The sequence below is a fragment of the Mobula hypostoma genome, chromosome 11 (genome assembly GCF_963921235.1).
Source record: "Mobula hypostoma chromosome 11, sMobHyp1.1, whole genome shotgun sequence".
Lineage (NCBI taxonomy): Eukaryota > Metazoa > Chordata > Chondrichthyes > Myliobatiformes > Myliobatidae > Mobula > Mobula hypostoma.
Window position 1 is genome coordinate 101,013,201 of NC_086107.1, and position 24,798 is coordinate 101,037,998.

The 24,798-nt window shown below is 46.9% G+C and overlaps 1 protein-coding gene across 12 annotated transcripts in view; it reads left to right on the plus strand.

Annotated features, from left to right (window-relative positions):
* triobpb (TRIO and F-actin binding protein b) overlaps positions 1-24,798 on the plus strand; it is a 305,286-nt gene that overhangs the window by 107,445 nt on the left and 173,043 nt on the right. For 9 of the 12 annotated variants that reach the window (XM_063062679.1, XM_063062675.1, XM_063062672.1 and 6 more), the window contains 2 exons: positions 10,898-10,963; positions 19,897-19,965. In XM_063062679.1, coding sequence (XP_062918749.1) covers positions 10,898-10,963; positions 19,897-19,965 — 135 coding nt within the window. The remainder of the gene's footprint in view (positions 1-10,897; positions 10,964-19,896; positions 19,966-24,798) is intronic. The other 3 variants (XM_063062676.1, XM_063062681.1, XM_063062682.1) reach the window with 1 other exon arrangement.

Consider the following 24,798-nt stretch of genomic DNA (forward strand, 5'->3'; position numbering starts at 1 on the left):
GGTCTTTAATGATGTTACGAGCGTGCGTGGGCATCGAGAGTTGTAGATTGTCTCCAGGTTTGGTAGTTGAGTCCCAACGATGTGCTGAGCCATCCTAATCGCCCATTAGAGTGCTTTGTGTTCTCTGCAGTGAGAGCACCACACTGTCATTCCGTATGTCAGTATGCCCCCTATCACACTTCAATAAAAGTTAGCCAGCACTCTTTGAGGCAGACCAGCACCTGAGCAGGTATAGTCACTGTCACGCCTTCCCTCCTGTCGAGGTCGTGTTTTAATCTCCAGCACACTGCAATGAGCAAAAACAAAATTTCATCAGTTTTTGAACAGATGGGCTTCCTCCCACGGCCTAGATTAATTACCCTCTGTAAATGCCCCTAATGTGTAGGGGGTGGAATCTGGGGGAGAGCTGGTGGGAATGTGGAGAGAAAGAATGCGATGGGATTAATGTGAATGGCGCTCGGCAGTCAGCACAGACTTTATGGACCGAGTGGCCTCTTTTCATGCTCAATTGCCGTAAAAGTTTTGTTTGCATTTTCCCTGAGTATTTTAGCTTTTATAAGAATTTGGATGTAGAAGGGAGGCGGGAGGTTGTTAACTGGGTGGGGTGGCTGGAGGTGGGATGGCCATATCATGAGGTCTCCAGGAATCACAAGCTCTCAAAACCAGACATTGTGGATCCATCTGGGAAGGCAGTCAAAGATTCTTGACCCTACTGAGCTCAGCCCACAATCCCTGTTCTTAATTACAACCCAACAATACACAGTGGTAGATGAACAGACAGACATCAGATGGGACGGTGTTGAATTCTGGTATCTGTGTAGTCTTCCAACTCTCACGCATTAGCTATATGTACAAAGCTCATCTGCAGCGGCCTGGGTGGTCCCTTTGTGATCTTCACCATCCTGTCCCTCGAAGCATGGCCAAGGCAAGGGGTGAAGCTGGGCAAGTAATGACAACAACTAAGAGAGGACTGGCTGGGAGAGTCTTTAACCCAACTCACCCAGGGAGCAGTCAACCTCATATCATGTTGAATCAAGTCATGTCGATGGACCTAAGGGAACCGAAACATAAATATTAAGGAGAAAAGAATGTAGATTGTGCTAAGAGGGTAAAAACTTCAAAGTACATTTGTAATCAATGTACACTGCATACAGCCTTGAGATTTGTCTTCTTGCAGGCAGCCACAAAACAAAGAAACACAATAGAAGCCATTTTTAAAAAACACACAAAAAGAACAAATGGTGCGAACAATGAAAAGGTAAACAGACCGTTAACCATAGAGTCCCTGAAAGTGCACCCACAGCCATAGAGTCACCTCAGCCCTGAGGCGAGTGAAGCTGGTCCAGGAGCCCGATGGCTGCAGGCCTCAGCCACAGAGTCAGTTCAGCACTGAGCAGTGTCGATGGCTGCAGGCCACAGCCACAGAGTCAGCTCAGTGCAAGTAAACCTCACAGAGTAGTGAGCTGGACATCACTTCGTCCTCCGCCCTCGATCGAGTTGCACAAATATTAACACAAGTAAACAAAAACACATGGAACATGAGCTGCAGAGTCCTGGAAAGTGTCTCCACATCTGCATAGTAAAGCCCATCCAGACTGAAGGGCGACAACTGCTCCCGAACCCGGCGGCATGAAGCCCAAGACTTCTGTACCTCTTGCGTGACAGCTGTAGTGAGAAGAGAGGGAGACTGATCAAATGCAGGCAGTTGGCGCTGAACACCTGTTCATTATTTGCTCTCATCCAGGACCATTTTAATCTTGCTCGACTCTTTAGTTGGCACGGAACAATGCAGCTGACCACAGGCTTGTCTTCTGCCATTAGGCCTCAACACAGCGTCTACACCCAGCGTTAGCCAGCCCGGCCGTACCTGTACTCTCAATAGTTTGGTCCACCAAATCTCCCAGAAGACCGCAAATGTCTGCCTAGTCGGTTCAAAAGTAGGTGGGGGGGAGGAGGTTCACGGTGGGTGCTTATACCTGCAAAGGCTCAGTACTTCAAGCAGTCCATCTCTGGATTAATTTATGTTCCACTAATGAGAAGGCCACAAGATAAAGCTGGGGTAAGTTGAAATTTGTGGGTTAGATGGTAATTGGCCACTGTAAATTGCCCCTGTGTGAGGGTGAGTGGTATTATCTTGGGGGGGTGTTGACGACGTGGGGAGAATACACTGTGGTTAACGTAAATGGGCGGTGGATGGTGACCAAAGACTCAGCGAAGGACCTGTTTCTATGCTGTGCAATGACTGTCAAACGGTCACCCCGGGTGAATTCTCATCACATCACTTCCCCTTCCTTAACGAGACACTAAAATTGTGGCCTTACTCTGGGTAGGTTCTCATTATAGTCCTGAGCATACTAGGAAGACTTGTTCATAATCCTTTCAATAAAGGCCAACTTTCTATTTCTCTCAGTGCCTCAACTTCCTCAGGAGACTAAAGAAATATGGCATGTCCTCTTTGAGCCTGACTAATTCTTATCGATGCATCATAGAAAGCATCCTATCTGGATGCATCTCATCTTCGTAATATAACTGCTGTGCCCGTAACTGCAAAGTGTAGGTGGACACAGCTCAGCACATCACAGGAACCAGCCTCCCTTCTGCGGACTCTGTCTACAATTCTTGCTGCCTTGGTAAAGCAACCAACGTACCCACAGACCTCAACCACCCTGCACATTCTCTCTTCTTCCCCCACCCCCCATTGGGCGGGAGATACAGAAGCCTGAAAGCACATCCCACCAGGCTCAGGGACAACTTCTTTCTCATTGTTATAAGGCTTCTAAATGGTCCCTTTTAGTATGATAAGATGGATCTCACAATCTGCCTCACTATGGTCTTATATCTTGTTGTCTGCCTGCACTGTTCTTTCTCTGTAACACTTTATTCTGCTCTCTGTTATTATTTTGCCTCAGTGCACTGTTGAAATGAAGTGATTCATGTGGTAAGCTATTCATACGGTATGGTAGCATAGCGGTTAGCACAACGGTTTACAGTACAGGTCATCGGGGTTCGATTCCCACCGCTGCCTGTAAGGAGTTTGTAGGGTGCTCCGGTTTCCTCCCACGGTCCAAAGACTTCCCGGTTGGTGGGTTAATTGGTCATTGTAAATTGTCCCGTGATGAGGCTGGGATTAAATAGGGTTGCTGGGCGATGCGACTCGAAGGTCTGGAAGGGCCTATTCTCTGCTGTATCTCAATCAATCAATCAATCAATAAATAAATAAGAAAGAAAGAAAGAAGCAAAGCTTTCACTGCACTTTGGCCTACGTGACAAAAATTAACTAATTTACAATGACTGGTAACATCCTGTTTCTTGCACAGGCTCACCCAGATCTCTTCGTTCACCATCATTTGATAGTCTCGTGCCATTTTATTATTGTTCTGCTTGTCTGCTCTTCCCTTCAAAATCCATAATTTCCAATAATTTTCAATTTCAAACAAGAGAAAATTTGCAGATGCTGGAAATCCAAGCAACACACACACAAAACGTTGGAGGTACTCAGCAGGCTAGGCAGCGTCTATGGAAAAGAGTAAACAGTCGACATTTAGGGCTGAGACACTTCGTCAGAACATTTAATGTTCTCAGACCCTTCATCTACTCTCCTATTTCTCCACATTTCTGCCTCTTTGCCTGCTCACTTAACCTGCCTCTGTCCCTCTGAATCTCCTCTCAACCTGCTTGCCTTCCATGGGGTGCCACAGTAACTTAGCAGTTAGCATGAAGATGTTACAGCTCAGGACATTCCAGGGTTCAATTCCAGCACCGTTCTGTAAGGAATCTCTGTACGTCCTCCGCGTGGAACGCCTGGGGTTTTCTCCGGGTCCTCCAGTTTCCACCCACGGTCTAAAGATGTACATGTCAGATTAATTGGCCATTGTTAGTTGTCCTGTAATTTGATTAGGGTTAATCATGATTGTCGGGAGTTGCTGGGCCAGCGTGGTTTGTAGGGCCAGAAGAGCCTACTCTGTGCTGTAGGCAGACGGACAGACAAATCAGTCAAATTTGACTACACTCAATTAGGTTTCTCCTCTGCATCCAAATATCCCATAGAAAGCATTCAGCCTGAATGCATAATGTCTTGGTATGGCAATTGTTCTGTCCGTGACTGCAAGATACTACGGAAAGTTGTGGACACAGCTAAGCACATCACAGAAAGTAACCTCCCCTCTATGGTCACTGTCCATACTTCCTTTTACCTTGGTAAGACAGTCAACATAATAAAAGACCCCACCCACCCCGGACATTCTCTCTTCTCCCCTCTCTCATTGGGCTGAAGATACAAAAGCCTAGAAACACGTACCCCTGGGCTCAAGGATGGCTTCTACCCCGCTGTTATCAGACTCTTGAACAGATCTCGTATATGGTAAGATGAACTCACTCTATCCCTGCTCAGCGAACGGTCTTTCTCCCTGGATCATGAGCGCAAGTCCCTGAGAGAGTCTGAACCCAATATGTTTTATAAATTGCTACCCACCCTAACCCTAACCCTAACCCAAAGCCAAACCTTTGGAGAAAACACAGTCTGCGCTTCCTCCTGTTTAATTTTTAGTAAGACATCAAGTGGAAAGGTCAAATGCCAGGGTATACAGAGGTCAGAGGGTATAAGGTGAAAGTTGAACCAGTATCGGGTTACTCAGGGAGGGGAGTGAGATTGTTGATGGAGAGTTGAGTTCAGCAGTGGTGAGAGCTGGGGACAGCACTGTAACAGTGGCGCCGGTTCCTTTATTTAGATGAACATTACTTGTCTTCAACTCCAGCCCAGGATGTCTCCAAACACCCTTTCAAAAATGGAAGAAGTCTGTTTAGGTAGGGGCTGGCAGCTCTAAACCAGGGGTGATGTGCATGGGGAAATGATCCTCAGCCCAACGTGAATTGTGAAGTCTTTCAAGTGTTGATAGCCGTAACACAGGGGGTAAAAGAGAATTGGGTTATTTTATTAGACGAATCTGTGTTTCACTTCCTTCCCAAAGGCTTCAACTCCATTCCAGCTGACAGTTCAACCTTGCTAAATGTTCCCAGTACCTTCCCCAAGCTTAGATAACACAAAATGTACCTTATGAGAATAGGTTGAGTGAACTTGGCCTTTTCTCCTTGGAGCGACGGAGGATGAGAGGTGACCTGGCAGAGGTGTATAAGATGATGAGGGGCATTGATTGTGTGGTTAGTCAGACGCTTTTTCCCAGGGCTGAAATGGCTAACACGAGGGGGCATAGTTATAAGGTGCTTGGAAATGGGTACTGAGGGGATGTGAGGGATAAGTTTTTCACACAGAGATTGGTGGGTGCATGGAATGCACTGCCAGCGGCGGTGGTGGAGGTGGATACTATAGGGACTTTTAAGAGCCTCTTAGATAGGTATATGGTGCTTGGAAAAATAGAGGGCTATGCAGTAGGGAAATTCCAGGCAGCTTCTAGAGTGAGTTACATGGTCGGCACAACATTGTGGGCCTAAGTGCCTGTAATGTGCTGTAAATTTCTATGTTCTATGTTCTAAAATGGGAAAAATGGATTTAAAATGGTTCAAATGGTTCAATTTAATATCAGATAATGTATACAGTACACAACCTGAAATTCTTACTCTTCACAGACATCCATGAAACAAGAAACCCCAAAGAATGAATGATGGAAATATCAGAACCCCAAAGCCCCCCTCCCCCTCCCACAGACCAACAGGAGTAGAAGCATCAACCCTCTCCCTCCACCTCCCCCCCCACTTGCGCCAGCAGAAACACCCCCTCCGCCATGCAAGCAATAGCAAAAGCCCCCAAAAGACCTGGATGTAGAGTCCATCGAAGATGACAATCCATAACCCTGCTCTTTGGTATCTCAGACAGGCTCTCTCTGTCTCTCTCTCTCCAGAGAGATCGCTGCTGCAGCGACGAGAGCAGAGGCCAGCAGCTCGCTGTCCCAAGGTTACGTGTGTAGTCTGCAATCTCAGAGCACTCCACAGTGCTTTAAAGGCAATGATACACATTCAGAACATAGTCACAGCAGCCCATTTAGGATCAGCAATATCCTACAAATGCAATGTCCCATTTTGGTGGTTTTTGGGGAGGTGGAATATTAATCCCTAAAGTAGAGGATCAATGGAGAGAGTCAGAATCAGGTCTATTGTCATTGACAAATGCTGTGAAATTTGTTGCTTTGTGACAGCAGTACACTGGAAGACAAACATTACTACTGTATATGCTACAATAAATAAAAATGTAGCAAGATATTGTCCATAGACCATTCAGAAATCAGATAGCAGGGGGAAGGATGATGTTCCTAAGTCACTGAGTGTGGGTCTTCGGGCTCCTGTATCAATGGTGGTAATGAGAAAGGATGATGAAGATCCTTATTGATGGATGCTATCTTCTTGAGGCACCGTCTTTTGAAGATGCCCTTCTTGGTGGAGAGGATAGTGCTTGTGATGGAACTGGCTGATTCTACAACCCCCCGCAGCCTCTTGTGATCTTGTGCATTCAAAGTCCCGTACCAGACAGTGATGTATCCAGTCAGATTGCTCTCCATCTGTGGAAGTTTGCAGAGCCTTTGATGACGTACCAAATCTCACATAGAGACGTTATCTTAATATCATATGCAGCCTTCCATCAGCAGTGACAGTGCAGTGTTAGGTTAGGTTATGTCCTGAGGTTCCCTGAATATGGTTTAAAGCTACAGTCAAACTCAGAAGCTGGTTGCATTTCTCATCTCTGTAAGAGTAGGTGTACCATTCATATACACGTGGAATCATCTGTACTCAGCAATGAATCCAACAGTGGTCCATGTGATGTTGCCTCATCTATCAAGCTCCTCAAAGGCAAATGGGCATCTTAGCTGCATAACACAAAATCGGGCCATTTGGCCCATCGGATCCAAGCCAGCACCCAGCAGAGCTATCCCATCAGTCCTATGATTCCCCCTGCCCCTGCATCTTATTCTCACTCACAGGCTCATTAGTTACCCTTTCTTTCCTTTGCCATCTGGTTACACTCTGGGTAATTTATAGCAGTGAATTAACCAGCCACCAACAGTCTTTAGGATGTTGGAAGAACCTGGAGCACTAGAGAGAACTCAACCACTCTGGAACAACCCCAGATCTGGATACACCATGGAAGGAGCTGTATCCAGTAGATTTCCAAATGTTTATTGATGCAAGCAAGGTTATCTTACTCCTGTATGCGACTGGGATATTTATAATATTCCACATGCAGAGGTTTACGAACCTCCTCTCCACTATAGATTTGCTTGTCTGAACCGTTAAGTTTCTCCCCTTGTTTAGCAAAGGTGTTTGCAACAGCTCACATTTGCATAGCTCTTCTAATGTAGAAGATGTTCCAAGACACTTTGTAGAAGTGGAGTCAGGCAGAAGTCAACACCAAGCCTATGAAGATGTTAAGGGAATGGAAAGCTTGTCACAGAGTTGCGTCTCTTGGAAGGCTGTTAAGGGAGAAGGTGCTGAGGGTAAGAGGTTGAGAGAGGAAATTCCAGATCTGGGATTCAGATGGCTTGACTGTTGGGTGTCGGGAGGACAGAAGAAAAGGTTTAGAGGGCTGAAGGATGTTAGAATCACGGCACTTAGGAGGAAGCTATGCAGTTTGTGGAGCTCCTGCCAACCCTTTGAAAGAAGTATCTGATATCTCACCTCCCTGGCCTCTCTCCGTAGTCCAGTAAAACTTTTCAAATCAACATCCACTCTTTCAAGCATAATTGGTAAATGGTCTTTTATAGTCGCATGTACCAAGGTATAGTGAAAAACTTTGTTTTGTGTGCCATCCATATAGATCACGTCATCATATCTAGTACATAGGAAAGGCAATAAGAGAATGCAGAATGAAGTGTTGCAGTTACAGAGAAAGTGCGGTGCAGGCAGACGATAAGGATCACAGCCATGGCGAAGTAGCTTGTGCGTTCAAGACCATCTTATCGTACAAGAGGACCAATAAGTAGTGGGATGGGAGCTGTCCTTGAGCTTGATGCAATGTGCTTTCAGATTTGTTGTATCTTGTGCCCAGTGGGAGGGTGGGAAAGAGAGAATGTCTGGGGTGGGAGGGGTCTTTGGTTACGTTAGCTGCTTTAATAATAATACTACTTTGTTGATCCCAAGTGGGAAATTTGTTACAGCAGCAACATTTAAAAGCACACTTAGCAGTGTGCAGACTTAACTAATAATAATGTACAGAATAATAATATACACAATAATAATTTACCAAGGCAACGAGAATTTTATTGTGTATTCCAGTTTCTATCACTTGCCTATTGCGTCTAAAGAAGCATCTCGGTTTTCTTCCACCTCCTTTGCCAATCCGTATTTCTGATTAGTGGTCCCTCGCCTGTCGAAACGTTCTTGATCTATTTACTCTAACAAAGCCCCCCATCATTTTGAGAGCACCCATTAAATCGCTTAACAGTTTTAATCCTGAGAAAAGATTCTTCAATCTCCTCCTTTCGGACAAGCATCCTCTGCACTCTGACTGGGATGCTATTCCAAAATGCTGTGCTCTGAAATGGGCACAGTACTCCAACTCAACACACACAAAGTGCTGGAGGAGCTCAGCAGGTCAGGCAGCACGCAAAGTGCAGGAGGACTCTAACTGAAGCCTATCCGGTGTTTCTTAAAGATGTGTTGTTTGTACGCCCCATGTCTCAATAAACGTCCAAGGATTCCATCTTTTTGTTTATGTACAACTTTCCTTGTGGCTACCAAGTTTTGTGTTTGTCATCACATCCATTTTCCTGCACTTCCTCTCAAACTTGAGCTTTCACCCAGGAGTCAGAGAGTCACACGGGTCCTTCGGCCCACCTTGTCAATGCTGACCATCAAGTCCTATCTGTATTGAGCCCACTTACCAGTACTTGGTCGTTAGCCCTCTATATCAAGATCAATCCAGATACTCCTTAGATGTTATGAGGATACTTGCTTTCACCAACCCTCCTGGTGAGAACATGAGAACAATTCTTCCTCAGATCCTCGGACTCTTCCCCCTTCCCCTGTACTTGCATCCTCTTGACTATAACACCTCTGTCATAGAGCAAGGTTTCTACTGTCTACCCTGTCTATGCCCAAATACTGCCTCTCATTGATTTTTGACCTGCTTTGTGAAGAGAAGGGCGAAGAGACTTGAATATGAGGGTTCACGTTTAAAATTTTGCACAATAGGTGGCAGAAGCATCTGAATAATAAAGAAATTGAAATTCTAACGTGTGTAGTGACATTTACTGGACCAGGCTGGTACGGATTTATTGATGATAAAAGTAACCAGCTGGAATTAGTTAATAGTCTGATGGGTGTGGATAACTTTGCAAAGAGTGATTGAAAGTGATGCAAGATAGAGAGAGAGGAAAAGAGTGTAAAGTTGTTACATTTAGCGAAGGTGAACGTAGGAAAGAGGCTTGACTTAATCACAAACAACAGGAATTCTGCAGATGCTGGAAATTCAAGCAACACACATAAAAGTTGCTGGTGAACGCAGCAGGCCAGGCAGCATCTCTAGGAAGAGGTGCAGTCGACGTTTCAGGCTGAGACCCTTCATCCTGATCGACAGGCATCAGTTAAACATCTGGCGTGATGCAAAACTTCTAGAAGTCCCTAAAAGCCTTCAATTGTGCCATTTAACAACCGTAGCCAATGAAGCATTAGATATAAGGAAACGATTTCACAAATACAAAGGTAAACTGATTCGGTGGCTTAAGAAATACGTGCATTGGAAAAACACAGCAAGCGATGTTACACAGGAGTTTCTGCAGATGCTGGTAACCTTGAGCAGCACACACAAAATGCTTCAAGAGACTTGAAGACCTTGGCCTCGTACCTCCCCGTGCAACTGGATCCTTGATTCCTCACTTGCAGACTCCAGTCAGTTCGGATTGGCAACAACACCTCCTCCACAATCTCCATCAGCACAGGTGACCCACAAGGCTGTGTGCTTAGCCCCCTGCTCTTCTCGCTTCATACTGTATTTATGACCGCGTGGCTTATTTCCGTTGCCTTATTTTAAGTTTGCTGACAACAGTACTGTCATTGGCCGAATCAAAGCTGGTGACACATTACACCAGCATGTCGGAGAGAGGTTGAAAATCTGGCTGAGTGTGGCCAACCTCACGCTCAGTGTCAGCAAGGCCATCGATCTGATTATTGACTTCCAGAGGAGGAAACCTGAGGTCCACGAGCCCGTCCACATCGGGGGATCAGAGGTGGAGAGGGTCAGCAATGTTAAATTCCTCGGTGTTATCCTTTTTCCACTATGGTTATAACTTCAGTCCTGGCCATGATTGCTCAATACCTTTCCCTAGATGATGCTCTGCACTTTGCACTAAGAGGATTACCCTTTGCTCTATGTTTGAAGCTGTATTTATAGAGCTCCTTCCACGAGTTTGGGGTTGCACTGATAGAACAAAGCGGAGAGCGTTCCTCCCCAAGTCTGGTGTTGTGCTCATTGACCTACAGGTGACACAGTGGTTACCCTTCCAAGTCCAAGTGGCTACTAGGTCTTGCTGAGCCTGGCCATGAATCGTCTCCATCCCAGGTATTCAGCAGGGCAGGCAACATCTCTGGAAAGGGAACTTGGGTTAATATTTTAGATCAGTAACCCTTCATCAAGCCAATGAACCGAAAAAATTTCTCTACGTACGCTGTCTGAACTACTGAGTATTTCCTGTGTTCTGTTTGCATTCTAAGTGATGGTGCCTCCTGAGACAACATCCGAAGGGGGAGAAATGTTGTGTTGATACCCACTGTCAGTGTGAGTTGCCAGGCTACTGTTGGTGAGAGATGGCATCCTATAAATTCCTAACCTTCTTGTCCCCAGGTTGGTCGCCAAATATGAGTGTCACATGCCTTCAGTTTTATTAGAGTCTCAGCAAAAACCCAAACTCTGTTCCTTTCCTTGTATAAACCCATGGTTTGTTTACTTTTTCAGGTAGATGGAAGGTTTTCAAAAGAAGACTCAAGTTCATACACTGGATATCTGCAGTCTGCTGCCAAGGTTGGTATTTACATACCAGAAAGGACAAATCATTTCACAGCAGTGGGAGTGATGTGAGATTATCTGGTCAATAAAACTGTGCTAGGAATTCCTCGCGCCACACATCAAAAGCTGGAGTAACTCAGCAGATCAGGCAGCATCTATGGAAATTAATAAGCAGGCGATGTTTTGGGCTGCGACCCTTCATCAGGACTGGGAAGGAAGGGGGAAGGGGAAGGAGGACAAACTGGAAGGTAAAGGACTGGAGAAGAAGGAATCTGAGAGGAGAGGAGAGTGGACCATGAGTGAAATGGATGAAGAAGAGGCACCAGGGGAAGTGATAGGCAGGTGAGGGAAAGAGATAAGAGGGCAGAGTGGGGAATGGTTGAAATGGGAAGGGGGAAGGAGAAAAGAAAAGAAAAAAAATTACCAGAAGTAGAAATGTATATTCATGCCATCAGGTTGGAGGCTACCTAGACAGAATATGAGGTGTTGCTCCTCCACGCTGAGAGTGGTCTCATCTAGGCAGAAGAGGAGGCCAGGGACTGACATATCGGAAAAAGAATGGGATTTTCTGCTGCTTACAGGGATAAGTCCCAGGAGAGAGATTAGTGAGGATGGATGAATGGACAAGGGAATCGTGGAGAGAGCGGTTCCTACAGAAAGCGGAGAGTAGGGGAGGGGAGGTAAAGATGTACTTGGCGGTAGGATCCTGTTGAAGATGGCGGAAGTTGTAGAGAATGATGTGTTGGATGCAGAGGCTCATGTGGGGTGGTAAGTGAGGACACGAGGAACTGTATCCCTGTTAAGATGGGGCGAGTGCAGTGTCCGAGCAACAGAGGGGATGTGGGTGAGGGAAGAATCCATGGTGAAGGAAGGAGAACCTCATTCTTTGAAGAAAGAAGACATCTCTGATATCCTGGAAAGAAAAGCCTCATCCTGGGAACAGATGTGGAGATGAAAGAACTGAGAAAATAAATAACCTTTTTACAGGAAGAGGTGTAGTCAAGTTAGGCATGGGAATCGGTAAGTTTATAAAAGAAGTTGGTAGACAGTTTGTCTCCAGAGATGGAGAGAGAAAGACCGAGAAAGGGGAGAGAGGTGTCAAATGGACCAAGTGAATTTAAGAAGGCAAACACGAGGAATTCTGCAGATGCTGGAAATTCAAGCAACACACATCAAAGTTGCTGGTGAACACAGCAGGCCAGGCAGCATTTCTAGGAAGAGGTACAGTCAACGTTTCAGGCCGAGACCCTTCGTCAGGACTAACTGAAAGAAGAGCTAGTAAGAGATTTGAGAGGGGGAGGGGGAGATCCGAAATGATAGGAGAAGACAGGAGGGGGAGGGATGGAGCCAAGAGCTGGACAGGTGATTGGCAAAAGGGATATGAGAGGATCATGGGACAGGAGGCCTAGGGAGAAGGAAAAGGGGGAGGGGGGGAAACCCAGAGGATGGGCAAGGGGTATAGTCAGAGGGACAGAGGGAGAAAAAGGAGAGTGAGAGAAAGAATGTGTGCATAAAAATGAGTAACAGCTGGGGTACAAGGGGGAGGTGGGGCCTAGCGGAAGTTAGAGAAGTCAATGTTCATGCCATCAGGTTGGAGGCTACCCAGACGGAATATAAGGTGTTGTTCCTCCAACCTGAGTGTGGCTTCATCTTTACAGTAAAGGAGGCCGTGGATAGACATGTCAGAATGGGAATGGGATGTGGAATTAAAATGTGTGGCCACTGGGAGATCCTGCTTTCTCTGGCGGCCACACATTTTAATTCCACATCCCATTCCTATTCTGACATGTCTATCCACGGCCTCCTTTACTGTAAAGATGAAGCCACACTCAGGTTGGAGGAACAACACCTTATATTCCGTCTGGGTAGCCTCCAACCTGATGGCATGAACGTTGACTTCTCTAACTTCCGTTAATGCCCCACCTCCCCCTCGTACCCCATCCGTTATTTACTTATATACACACATTCTTTCTCTCGCTCTCCTTTTTCTCCCTCTGTCCCTCTGACTATACCCCTTGCCCATCCTCTGGGCTTCCCCCCCCCCCCTTTTCCTTCTCCCTGGGCCTCCTGTCCCGTGATCCTCTCATATCCCTTTTGCCAATCACCTGTCCAGCTCTTGGCTCCATCCCTCCCCCTCCTGTCTTCTCCTATCATTTTGGATCTCCCCCTCCCCCTCCCACTTTCAAATCTCTTACTAGATCTTCCTTCAGTTAGTCCTGACGAAGGGTCTCGGCCAGAAACGTCGACTGTACCTCTTCCTACAGATGCTGCCTGACCTGCTGTGTTCACCAGCAACTTCGATGTGTGTCAAGTGAATTTAAGGACAGGGTGGAAGCTGGAGGCAAAGTTGATGAAATTGATGAACTCAGCATGGGTGCATGAAACAGCACCAATGCAGTCATTAATGGGGAGCATGACCAGGGAAGGCTTGGAACATGGACTGCTCTGTGTAGCCAATGGAGAGGCAGGCATAGCTGGGGCCCATGTGAGTGTCCATAGCTAACTCTTGAGCTTGAAGAAAGTGGAGGAGCCGAAGGAGAAATTGTTGAGGTTGAAGACCAATTCTGACAGACGGAGGAGGGTGGTGGTGGTGGAGGAGAACTGGTTGGATCTTTTGCCGAGAAAGAAGCAGAGAGCTTTAAGGCCTTCTTGATAGGGGTTAGGAGTGTATATGGACTGTACATCTGTGATGAAGATGAGGCGGTCAGGGCTAGAGAATTGAAAGTTACTGAGAAGGGCATGAGAAGTGTCTTGGATGTGGGTGGGAAGGTACTGAATGAAGGGAGATAGAATTGAGTCGAGGAATACAGACCAAGTTCAGTGGGGCAGGAGCCGGCCGAGACAATGAGCGTACCTAGCCAGTCAGGTTTCTGGATCGTGGGTTGGAGGTAGGAACAAGCAGTGTGGGGTTAGGGAATTATGAGCTTGCTGGCAATGGATGGAAGATTTCCCAATTTGATGAGATTAGTGATGGTGTGTGAGCCATTGGCCTGATGGTCTGGACTGGAGTTACTCCTTCTCGAGGGGTAGGTAAGAGGAGGGTCTGAGAGTTGCCGCCTGGCCTCTGCCAGATAGAGGCCAGTCCGCCACACTACGACAGCACCCCCTTTGATGGTGAAGCTGGGATTGGTGCGGAAAGAGTGGAGGGCAATGCATTCAGAGGGGGTAAGGTTCAAGGAGGAGAGGAAAGCGCTGAAGCTGAACCCGTTGATGTCTCGTCAGCAACCTGAGATGAAAAGATCCAGAGCAGGGAGAGACTCACAGCGGGATGTCTAGGAATAGGACGAGGGTTGGAGGTGAGGGAAGGGGTCATTGGTGCAGGGTGAGGAATTCTGGCAAAAGAGGTGGGCTCGGGGTCAGAGGCAACGGGCGAAGAGCTCGCCGTCATGATGTGCACTGAGGAGCGGGAGAAGGGGGAAAAGGTAAGGCCCTTGTTGAGGACAGAACATTCCGCCTCAGAGGGGAGGGTTGGAGGGAATGGTGAAGACATGGCAGTGATTAGGTCGGCAATACGAGGTGAAAAGATCCAGAACCAGAGCGGGGTGTTCGGCAATTCGAAATGAATCCCTAATTAGCTTCTCCTCTGACGTCACTCCCATTCTTACTGCCTGTTATGTGGCTGACGTGTAGGGCGGCAGTGAAGGTCCTCTATCTCTGGCAGTGTTCAGGGCTTCATTCATTGTGCCAGTAGCTTCCCCTGGGTTTTCACTGCCGTCAGTCACACAAGTCCCGGTGGAGACTCAGGAATACCGTCACACTCAGATGTAGAAAGAGTCTTCAGTGCTGTTTCCGTAAGAGTTTCGTTTTACCAGTCAGGGTTGTTAGCCCTGAGCTGAACCCCTAAACCTGGAGGACTGGTGGGTCAATCTTAGTCTGTCGTCTACCCTTTGACCTACCAAGGGCCAACGCATAAAGCCCTGACTCCAGCCACCATAGTTCTCTGGGTCATTGAGGCACACAAGGCTCCAAACCACTGCAAGGTTGTGGTCTGCTTGGAGGATCATAGAAACATAGAAAACCTACAGCACAATACAAAGCTGTACCGAACATGTCCTTACCTGAGAAATTACCTAGAGTTATCCATAGCCCTCTATTTTTCTGAGCTCCATGTACCTGTCCAGGAGCCTCTTAAAAGACCCCATCGTATCCGCCTCCACCACCGTCGCCGGCAACCCATTCCACGCACTCACCACTCTCTGCGTAAAAAACTTACCCCTGATAACTCCTCGGTACCTATTCACTCCCATTCACTGTATAAAAAGAAACACATCCGGCTGCTTTAATTGAATGTGAACCGAAATATCTGTAGTGTAAGCTGACTTCGGATCCATTCCTCTACAAGCCACACATTCTCAGTCTGTTTATTAATTTCAGTTGATATTTGCCTTCATCAGTCTGTGGAACTGACTTTCAGTTATTTATTGCAGAAGGAACAGAACTCTTAATGGTTCAAACTTGAAAATTTGATTTTGAGAGCAGATTGGGTTGAAGAAACTTAACACCAGAGTCTTAAGTTTGTTGACATGCTGAAGTTTAGTTTCTACAGTTCAGGATTTGTCCAATTTGCTTTGGAGAAATTCCAATTTTCTGAGCTTTTGTTCAAATATTTTTCCCAGTGTTAACAACACCGGAACAGGTAGTTTCCTCGAACCTGCTCAGCTTTTCAGTGAGATTATAAACGATTCATGAACGAGCTCCGTTATGCACGCCTTCCCCTCATCCCCTTGATATCTTTGTTCAGCAAAAATCTAACATCCTCCGATTCAAAGTGAACTCAGTATTGGTTGCCATTTGGTAGAGGAGATGTCCAGCCAGTATCCTGCTGCTCGTTGCTTAACATCAATTCTAGGCCCCTCTTCCAGATTGTCTCCCAACCAGCAGCAGTACGCTCTCTCTCGCTACCACATTATTTCCCCTTAACACCCTGAACAATAGGGATTACAGGAAATCCAACCCTAGATGGTAAAACCTCTCCTAACAATTTAACTTCTTCTGTCCAAGATATTCCAGTAAATTTGTGCATTCTAGAATTGAACTTCAGTGTAGTCCAGTGAGGACTTTGTGTATCTATGGGATAACTTCTATTTCCTATCTTTGTCTATTAGACCATAAGGAGTAAAATTTGGCCATTCAACCCATCAAGTCTGCTCCACTGGATTCTCAACCCCATTTTTCTGCCTTCTCCCTGTAACCCTTAACCCTTCTCCACCGTCTGGCAGAGGAAATCCCTTCTGGTCTTGCTTTTCAAAGAACGTCCCTTTATTCCGAGGCTGTGCCCTCACATTTGATTCTCTCCCACTGGGATTGTTCTCTCCACGTCTGCTCTATCCAGGCCTTTCAGTATCCAGTGGATTCCAATGTGATCTGCTCACCCTTCTGAGTACATAAAGTACAGGCCCAGAGACATCAAATGCTCCTCAAATGTCAAGCCAATCATTCTTGAGAACTTCCTCTGGATCGTCTCCAAATACTTCCTTAGATACGGGGCATAAAATTACTCGGGATATTCCGAATGCCTGATTATTCTCTGATGTACAGGCCAACATTCCTTTGACCTTTCTGATGACTTAGTTTACTTGTCCATGATAATTTAGTATTACATTTGCAGGAACCCCCAAGTCTCTCCTAGTTCCATAGCTTCCAGATTTTCACCTTGTTTAGCTACAAACTCTATGACCTCACCTCTGCTGACATTAGAAATCCATTTTCTGTAGTTTTGCCAACTGGTCACGGGTTCTGACTGTGTGGAGTGTGCATTTTTTCTCTCCGCAAACACGTGGGCGTCCCTCGGGTGCTCTGGCTGTCCCAGAGACTATGCGAGTTGGTTGATCGATTCTGCAAATTAGCCCTAGTGGAGGTGGGTGGCAAATAGAATCAAAAGTGTACTGTGAGCACTTGAGAGAGTGAATTGCGGGGAAACAAGTAGAAAAATGCGTCTGATGAGGATGCCCTTGCTAGAGAGCTAGCATGAACTCAATGGGCAGAGTGGCCACCTTCTGCAATATAATAAGTCAGTATCCTGCAAGGACCTGTACTGAGGCTGGAGCTGTTCACTTTATTTATAAACGGTCCACGAACATTATCTTGCTATTTTTCTTTTCCACTATATATTTTTTGTAACTTTAATTTTTTTTATACGTCTTGCACTGTACTGCTGCCACAATAAAACAGATTCCGTGACACGCCAGTGCTAATAAACCTGGCTCTGACATTTAGATAACTGGTTAGAGAGCCACATTTCCAAATTGCTAACAGAGAGGTAGCTGGTGTGACAAGCTCTGCAAAGAAAAGCATTTTGTAGTGATGTTTAAAGGGTGTTTAAATGACACATGAATAGGCAGGGAATGTTCAAACTTCAACATGTCACCTCGTACAATCCAGAGATTCATTTTCCTTCAGGCATATCCAGCAAATCTATAGAATAGGAACGACAACAGGATCAATGAAAGATCAACCAGACTACAGTAGACAACAACGGAGAGATGTAGAGCAGGGTCAGGCTGATGGAATTAGTTAAAATTGGAACGCAAACACGAGGAAATTTGCAGATGCTGGAGTTCCAAGCAACACACATAAAAGTTGCTGGTGAACGCAGCAGGCCAGGCAGCATCTCTAGGAAGAGGTACAGTCGACGTTTCAGGCTGAGACCCTTCGTCAGGACTAACTGAAAGAAGAGCTAATAAGAGGTTTGAAAGTGGGAGGGGGAGGGGGAGATCCAAAATGATAGGAGAAGACAGGAGGGGGAGGGATGGAGCCAAGAGCTGGACAGGTGATTGGCAAAAGGGATACGAGAGGATCATGGGACAGGAGGCCCAGGGAGAAGGAAAAAGCGGGGGGAACCCAGAGGATGGGCAAGGGGTATAGTGAGAGGGACAGAGGGAGAAAAAGGAGAGAGAGAGAAAGAATGTGTGTATATAAATAAATAAATAAATAGATAGATAACGGATGGGGTACGAGGGGGAGGTGGGGCATTAGCAGAAGTTTGAGAATTCAATGTTCATGCCATCAGGTTGGAGGCTACCCTGACGGAATATAAGGTGTTGTTATAAGGTAAAATTGGAATGTTGGCTATAGTCATAGTGGGCTGAAGGGCCTGTTCCTGTTCTATATTTTATGTCCATTACTTTTTCAAATTATTCAGTTTAACAGAGAGGGCCAATGTAGATTTGTAAGGATGGGTCTTGCCTCATATAACAGAGGCAAAGCTCATCCTTTATAAAATCTACAGCAATGCACACAAAATGCTGGAGGAACTCAGCAGATCAGGCAATGTCTGTGGAGGGGAATGAACAGTTGTCGTATCGGGTCGAGGCCCTTCATCAGGTCTGGAAACGAAGGGAGAAGAAGCCAAAATAAGAAAGTGGGGGCAGGGCAAATAGTACAAGCTGGCAGGTGATTGGTGAAGCCAGGTGAATGAGTGAGGCATGGGGGAAGAAGTGAGAGTCCGGGGGGTGATAGGTGGAAAATAAGAAGGAGGAATCTGACAGGAGAGGAGAGTGGACCATGGGGAAAACAAAGGAGGAGGAGCACCAGAGGGAGGCGATGGACGGGTGAAGGGGTACAATGGGGGCCAGAATGAGGAAAGGTAGGGGGGGAAGGAAGGTAGGAGTACAAGCTGGAAGGTGATGCATGAAGCCTGGGGTGGTGGGGAGAGGAATAAATAAGAAGCTGAAAGGTGAGAGGTGGAAAAGGTTAAAGGGCTGCAGAAGAAGGAATCTCATAGGAAAGGAAAGTTGACCATGGGAAAAAGAAAAGGGAAAATGGTCACCAGGGGAAGTGATAGACAGATGAGGAGAAGAGAAGAGGGGGAACCAGAGTGGGGAATTGAAGAAGAGGGGTGGGGGTGAGGGGATAGACATTTTTGGAAGCTGGAGAAATCAATGTTCATGCTGTCAGGTTGGAGGCCACCCAGGTGGAACTCCAACCTGGAATGGCTGGCCTCATCAATGCAGCAGAGGAGGCCCTGGAACAACATATCAGAATGGGAATGGGAAGAAGGATTAAAATCTATCTTGGCCCTCTCTGATCAGCTGAGAACTTTCAAGCTGTCCATTCACTGAACTTAGTTACTGGTCCATCATTGTCTTGTTGAAAGGCCAAGGCAGCTGGATCAGAGAAGAGAGTGATTTCAAGCAAGTGTTATAAAATATCTGTACATTGGAGTGGCAATAGAGTTGGAGATTGAGGAGAAATTTGCTTCAAGTTCTGTGGATAAAAAGCTCTTTATAGGACCAAAGTGTGATTACATTTAGTTTCTCCAGGAATCGGTTAACACTTAACTATTTATAACCAGTTGGAGTCTGAGGATCTTTCTCTTTGACCGCAAGATATTTGGTCTATTCCTGGTTGTTGTTCAAATTGTTTTGGAATTTTCAGGATCATTATGTTTCATTGAATCACCTAAAGCTTAAAAACTTGATTAAAAAATCAAATAACTTGAATGAAAACAAAGCCATTTGGTCCCCAGTAGGTCAATACAGGTTTGCTGGAGGCTATCCCTTAGAATAAAAAGTTTGTGAGGATCATTTGTTGCCTCTGGGCCTGTACTCAATGGAATTCAGAAGGATGAAAGGTGGGAGATCTCATAGAAACTTACTAGATACTGAAAGGCTTAGATAGGGTGGATTTCGAGAGGATGTTTCCAATATTGGGAGAGTCTAGGATCTGAGGGATCCCTTTAGAACAGAAATGAGGAACAACTTCTTCAGCCAGAGAGTGATGAATCTGTGGAATGTGTTGCCATAGAGGGCTGCGGAGGACAAGTAATTGAGTATATTTAAGGCAGAGAATGATAGATACTTAATTGGTGAGGGGATTAGGGGTTTTGGGGAGAAGGCAGGAGAATAGGGTTGGAATAAAGATCAGCCATGATTGGATGGTGATACAGACTCAACAGGTTGAATGGTCAATATCTTGTAGTCATATGGTCTTATTTGCTTATTCTTTAGAAGGACAACAAATTCTTCTCACAGAGTGGCCACAGGGGATATCTGCGATCTAGCACCAAAAGAGGCGAGGTTTGTATTTGATTGTGTGCACAGTGAATCATCTGTCAAAGGCCCTCTGTCTGTGCAAGTCATCCCCTGGTGGGGAAGTTGGCAAGGGAGTCAAGTTTACAGAACTGGTTCTGGAACAAGTACTACTAGCATTTTACTTTGCTTGAACATTGAGTGGGCTGAAAGATTTAGGGAATTACTTTCTATTGTTTTTGTTAAAATGCCAGCCTGGAGCAAGGCCAGATTGTAAAGTATGGGTTGAATGTAATGAGAGCTCCTTCAATTCTTTCTGAAAAGCTGCCCCAGCTTCGCTCGTGTGTCTCTGACATCCACGGGGCCCTGGGTTAAAATTGCATCGGGGCATTTTGTGGATGACTTTTAACCCCCTGTGGCAGTGTAATAGCTGCCAGTCACAGATGTCTCACACATGCATTCTTTTAAAAGATTGGGGTGATTAATATCCTCTAAAAGGGAACTCGATGGTTCTGTCACTGACCAAGCGAGCTCACATTCACTGGTAGCAAACTCAATCTTGTGCAGGTGACGAGAGGACCGATGCCAGGGAATTTTTTTTTCATCTCCAGGAATCAGACCAGGGTCAATATTTATCGCCATCCCTAATTTCCCTTGAGAAGGTGCCGGTGAGTCACCTCCTTGAACCGCTGCTGTCTTACTGCTGATCTCAACCTTGCCAATCTGGGATCACCGCCACCAGCTTCAGGTTCCCCTGACTTGAAAATATTTTGACTCGCTGTAACTGGGCCGGAGTTCTGGAACCTCTCCTGGACTAATCCTCTCCCTGAGAGACGGCAGCAGGGCAGGGCGTTGACTCACCAGCGCCATCTGCAGGCCAGTCAAACATTGGCTTTGCTGGCAGTGCTCACATCCAGAGAAACGCCGGGGGAAAGGAAGGATCAGTCAGGGTGGGACCTGGGGAGTGACCAGGTTCTGCCTGCACTGTGTTATGTGACCCCATCACCGTGCCAAATAGAATATATGGAGCAAACAGCTGGAATCAGTGTGAAATTACAGGCTGCTTTAGAGCAGCACAGCACAAGAACATACCTTTTGGCCGACAATCTAAAGCCTGTGGCCCGGTGTCTGCACCACAGCCAGGGAATTAGTCCGACACCTTGGAAGAACATGTCACGATGACACAACATGTATTGGAAAAGCAGCACCAGCTGACGATTCCAGTCAGTGACTGTGCTAAGCCACCCCCCTAACAGTGGTTCACATCACCACCCGGCCATAGGCACTGGCTTATAGTGAAGCAGCCTTAGTGAAGAGTAGCTTCCCTGAGTCTTAATCACAGAGCAGTTCACAGAATCTAAAGGTAGAATGATCCCTCTGGGCCACCTCCCTCGTACACGTCAGTCTAGAACTGGTTCAAGTAAAAGTATGTGGTTGCGGTTGGCTGCATGAATAGCAAGAAAATTAGCTTTTTGCAACAACAGAACCGTGCATTAAAATATGACAAACGTAAATTAACATTTACATAACTCGTAAGTGTGCAAAAGTGCACAGAACAAACACGGCGGCTCTAGTGCAATTTGTGTGTGACAGAGAGGGAGAGAAATAAATCGTGTTAAGAACTCACATATAAAATGTTGGAGGAACTCAGCAGGTCAGGCAGCATCTATGGAAATCAATAAACTGTTGACATTTTGGGCCGAGACCCTGTATCAGGACTGGAAAGAGAGGGTGAAGATGCCAGAATGAAAACATGGTGGTACGGGAAGGACTACAAGCTAAATGGTGATAGATGGAGCCTGATGGGGTGGGAGGGAGATGAAGTAAGAAGCTAGAATGCGATAGGTGGACAAGCAACACACATCAAAGTTTCTGGTGAACGCAGCAGGCCAGGTAACATCTACCGGAAGAGGTACAGTCGACATTTCGGGACGAAGGGTCTCGGCCCGAAACGTCGACTGTATCTCTTCCTATAGATGCTGCCTGGCCTGCTGCGTTCACCAGCAACTTTGATGCAATAGGTGGAGCCTGGTGGGGTGGGAGGGAGATGAAGTAAGAAGCTAGAATGCGATAAGTGGAGCCTGGTGGGGTGGGAGGGAGATGAAGTAAGAAGCTAGAATGAGATAGGTGGAGCCTGGTGGGGTGAGAGGGAGGTGAAGTAAGAAGCTAGAATGCGATAGGTGGAGCCTGGTGGGGTGGGAGGAAGATGAAATAAGAAGCTAGAAGGCGATAGGTTGAAAAGGTAAAGGGCTGTATGTATTTAAGGCAGAGATTGATAGGTATCTGAGTAGCCAGGGTATCAAAGCTTATGGTGAGAAGGTGGGGGAGTGGGACTAATTGGGAGAATGGATCAGCTCATGATAAAATGGCGGAGCAGACTCAATAGGCCGAATGGCTGACTTCTGCTCCTTTGTGTTATGGTCTAAGAACATGATAGGAGAGCAGAGTTGACCATGGGAGAAAGGAAAGGAGAATGGGCTCCAGGGATAGTGATAGGCAGGTGAGGGGATGAGAGATGTGAGAGGGGGAGCCAGAGTGGGGAATTGAAGAAGTGGGAAGGCGGAGGGGAAGAAATTACTGGAAGTTAGAGAAATCGATATTCATGCTATCAGGTTGGAGGCTACCGAGACAGAATATGAGGTGTTGCTCCTCCAACCTGAGAGTGGCCTCATCCTGGCAGTAGAGGAGGTCATTAACCGCCATGTCCGAATGGGAAAGGAGACTGGGATTGAAATAGTTGGCCACCGGAATATCGTGCTCTGTGTGAGTGGAGCGAAGGTGCTCCCCCCCACTCCAAATCAGAGAAAATCTGCAGATGCTGGAAATCCAACCAACACACACAAAACAGTGGAGGAACTCAGCAGGCCAGGCAGATGGGAGGTGAATGGACAGGTCTAACACTTCTTCCACTTGCAGGGTTAAGTGCCTGGAGGGAAATTAGTGGGGAGGGATGAATGGACAAGGAAATCTTGGAGGGAGCTATAACTGCAGAAAGTGGAGATTGCGGGGGGGGGGGGTGCGGTAAAGATGTATCTGGTGGTAGGAACCCAGTGTTTTTCAGATTGGTTCAAGAACCTAATGGCAGTGGTGCTGTTCGACTTTGGGGTGTGAGCCTTCAGTCTGCTGTACCTCGTGCCCAATGGCAGCTCCAAGAAAAGGGCATAACTGGGATTGTGGGGGTCCCTAGCGATGGATGCTATCTTCCTGAGACATCCCCTCTTGAGATGTCGTTGATGGTGGGAAGAGCTATACCTGTGATGGAACTGGCTGAATTCCACTACTCTCTGCAGCCTAAACAACAGGAATTCTGCAGATGCTGGAAATTCAAGCAACATACATCAAAGTTGCTGGTGAACGCAGCAGGCCAAGCAGCATCTATAGGAAGAGGCACAGTCGACGTTTCAGGCCGAGACCCTTCGTCAGGACTAACTGAAGGAAGAGTGAGTAAGGGATTTGAAAGCTGGAGGGGGAGGGGGAGATGCAAAATGATAGGAGAAGACAGGAGGGGGAGGGATAGAGCCGAGAGCTGGACAGGTGATAGGCAAAAGGGGATACGAGAGGATCATGGGACAGGAGGCCTAGGGAGAAAGACGGGGGGGGTGACCCAGAGGATGGGCAAGAGGTATATTCAGAGGGACAGAGGGAGAAAAAGAGTGAGAGAAAGAATGTGTGCATAAAAATGAGTAACAGCTGGGGTACGAGGGGGAGGTGGGGCCTAGCGGAAGTTAGAGAAGTCAATGTTCATGCCATCAGGTTGGAGGCTACCCAGACGGAATATAAGGTGTTGTTCCTCCAACCTGAGTGTGGCTTCATCTTTACAGTAGAGGAGGCCGTGGATAGACATGTCAGAATGGGAATGGGATGTGGAATTAAAATGTGTGGCCACTGGGTGATCCTGCTTTCTCTGGCGGACAGAGCGTAGATGTTCAGCAAAGCGGTCTCCCAGTCTGCGTCAGGTCTCACCAATATATAAAAGGCCACATCGGGAGCACCGGATGCAGTATATCACCCCAGTCGACTCACAGGTGAAGTGATGCCTCACCTGGAAGGACTGTTTGGGGCCCTGAATGGTGGTAAGGGAGGAAGTGTAAGGGCATGTGTAGCACTTGTTCCGCTTACACGGATAAGTGCCAGGAGGGAGATCAGTGGGGAGGGATGGGGGGGACGAATGGACAAGGGAGTTGTGTAGGGAGCGATCCCTGCGGAATGCAGAGGGGGGGGGAGGGAAAGATGTGCTTAGTGGTGGGATCCCGTTGGAGGTGGCGGAAGTTACGGAGAATAATATGTTGGTCCCGGAGACTGGTGGGGTGGTAGGTGAGGTCCAGGGGAAGCCTCACCTACATGGACCTACCACCCCACCAGCCTCCGGGTCCAACATATTATTCTCCGTAACTTCCGCCACCTCCAACGGGATCCCACCACTAAGCACATCTTTCCCTCCCCCCCTCTCTCTGCATTCCGCAGGGATCGCTCCCTACACAACTCCCTTGTCCATTCGTCCCCCCCATCCCTCCCCACTGATCTCCCTCCTGGCACTTATCCGTGTAAGCGGAACAAGTGCTACACATGCCCTTACACTTCCTCCCTTACCACCATTCAGGGCCCCAAACAGTCCTTCCAAGTGAGGCATCACTTCACCTGTGAGTCGACTGAGGTGATATACTGCGTCCGGTGCTCCCGATGTGGCCTTTTATATATTGGTGAGACCCGACACAGACTGGGAGACCGCTTTGCTGAACATCTACGCTCTGTCCGCCAGAGAAAGCAGGATCTCCCAGTGGCCACACATTTTAATTCCACATCCCATTCCCATTCTGACATGTCTATCCACGGCCTCCTCTACTGTAAAGATGAAGCCACACTCAGGTTGGAGGAACAACA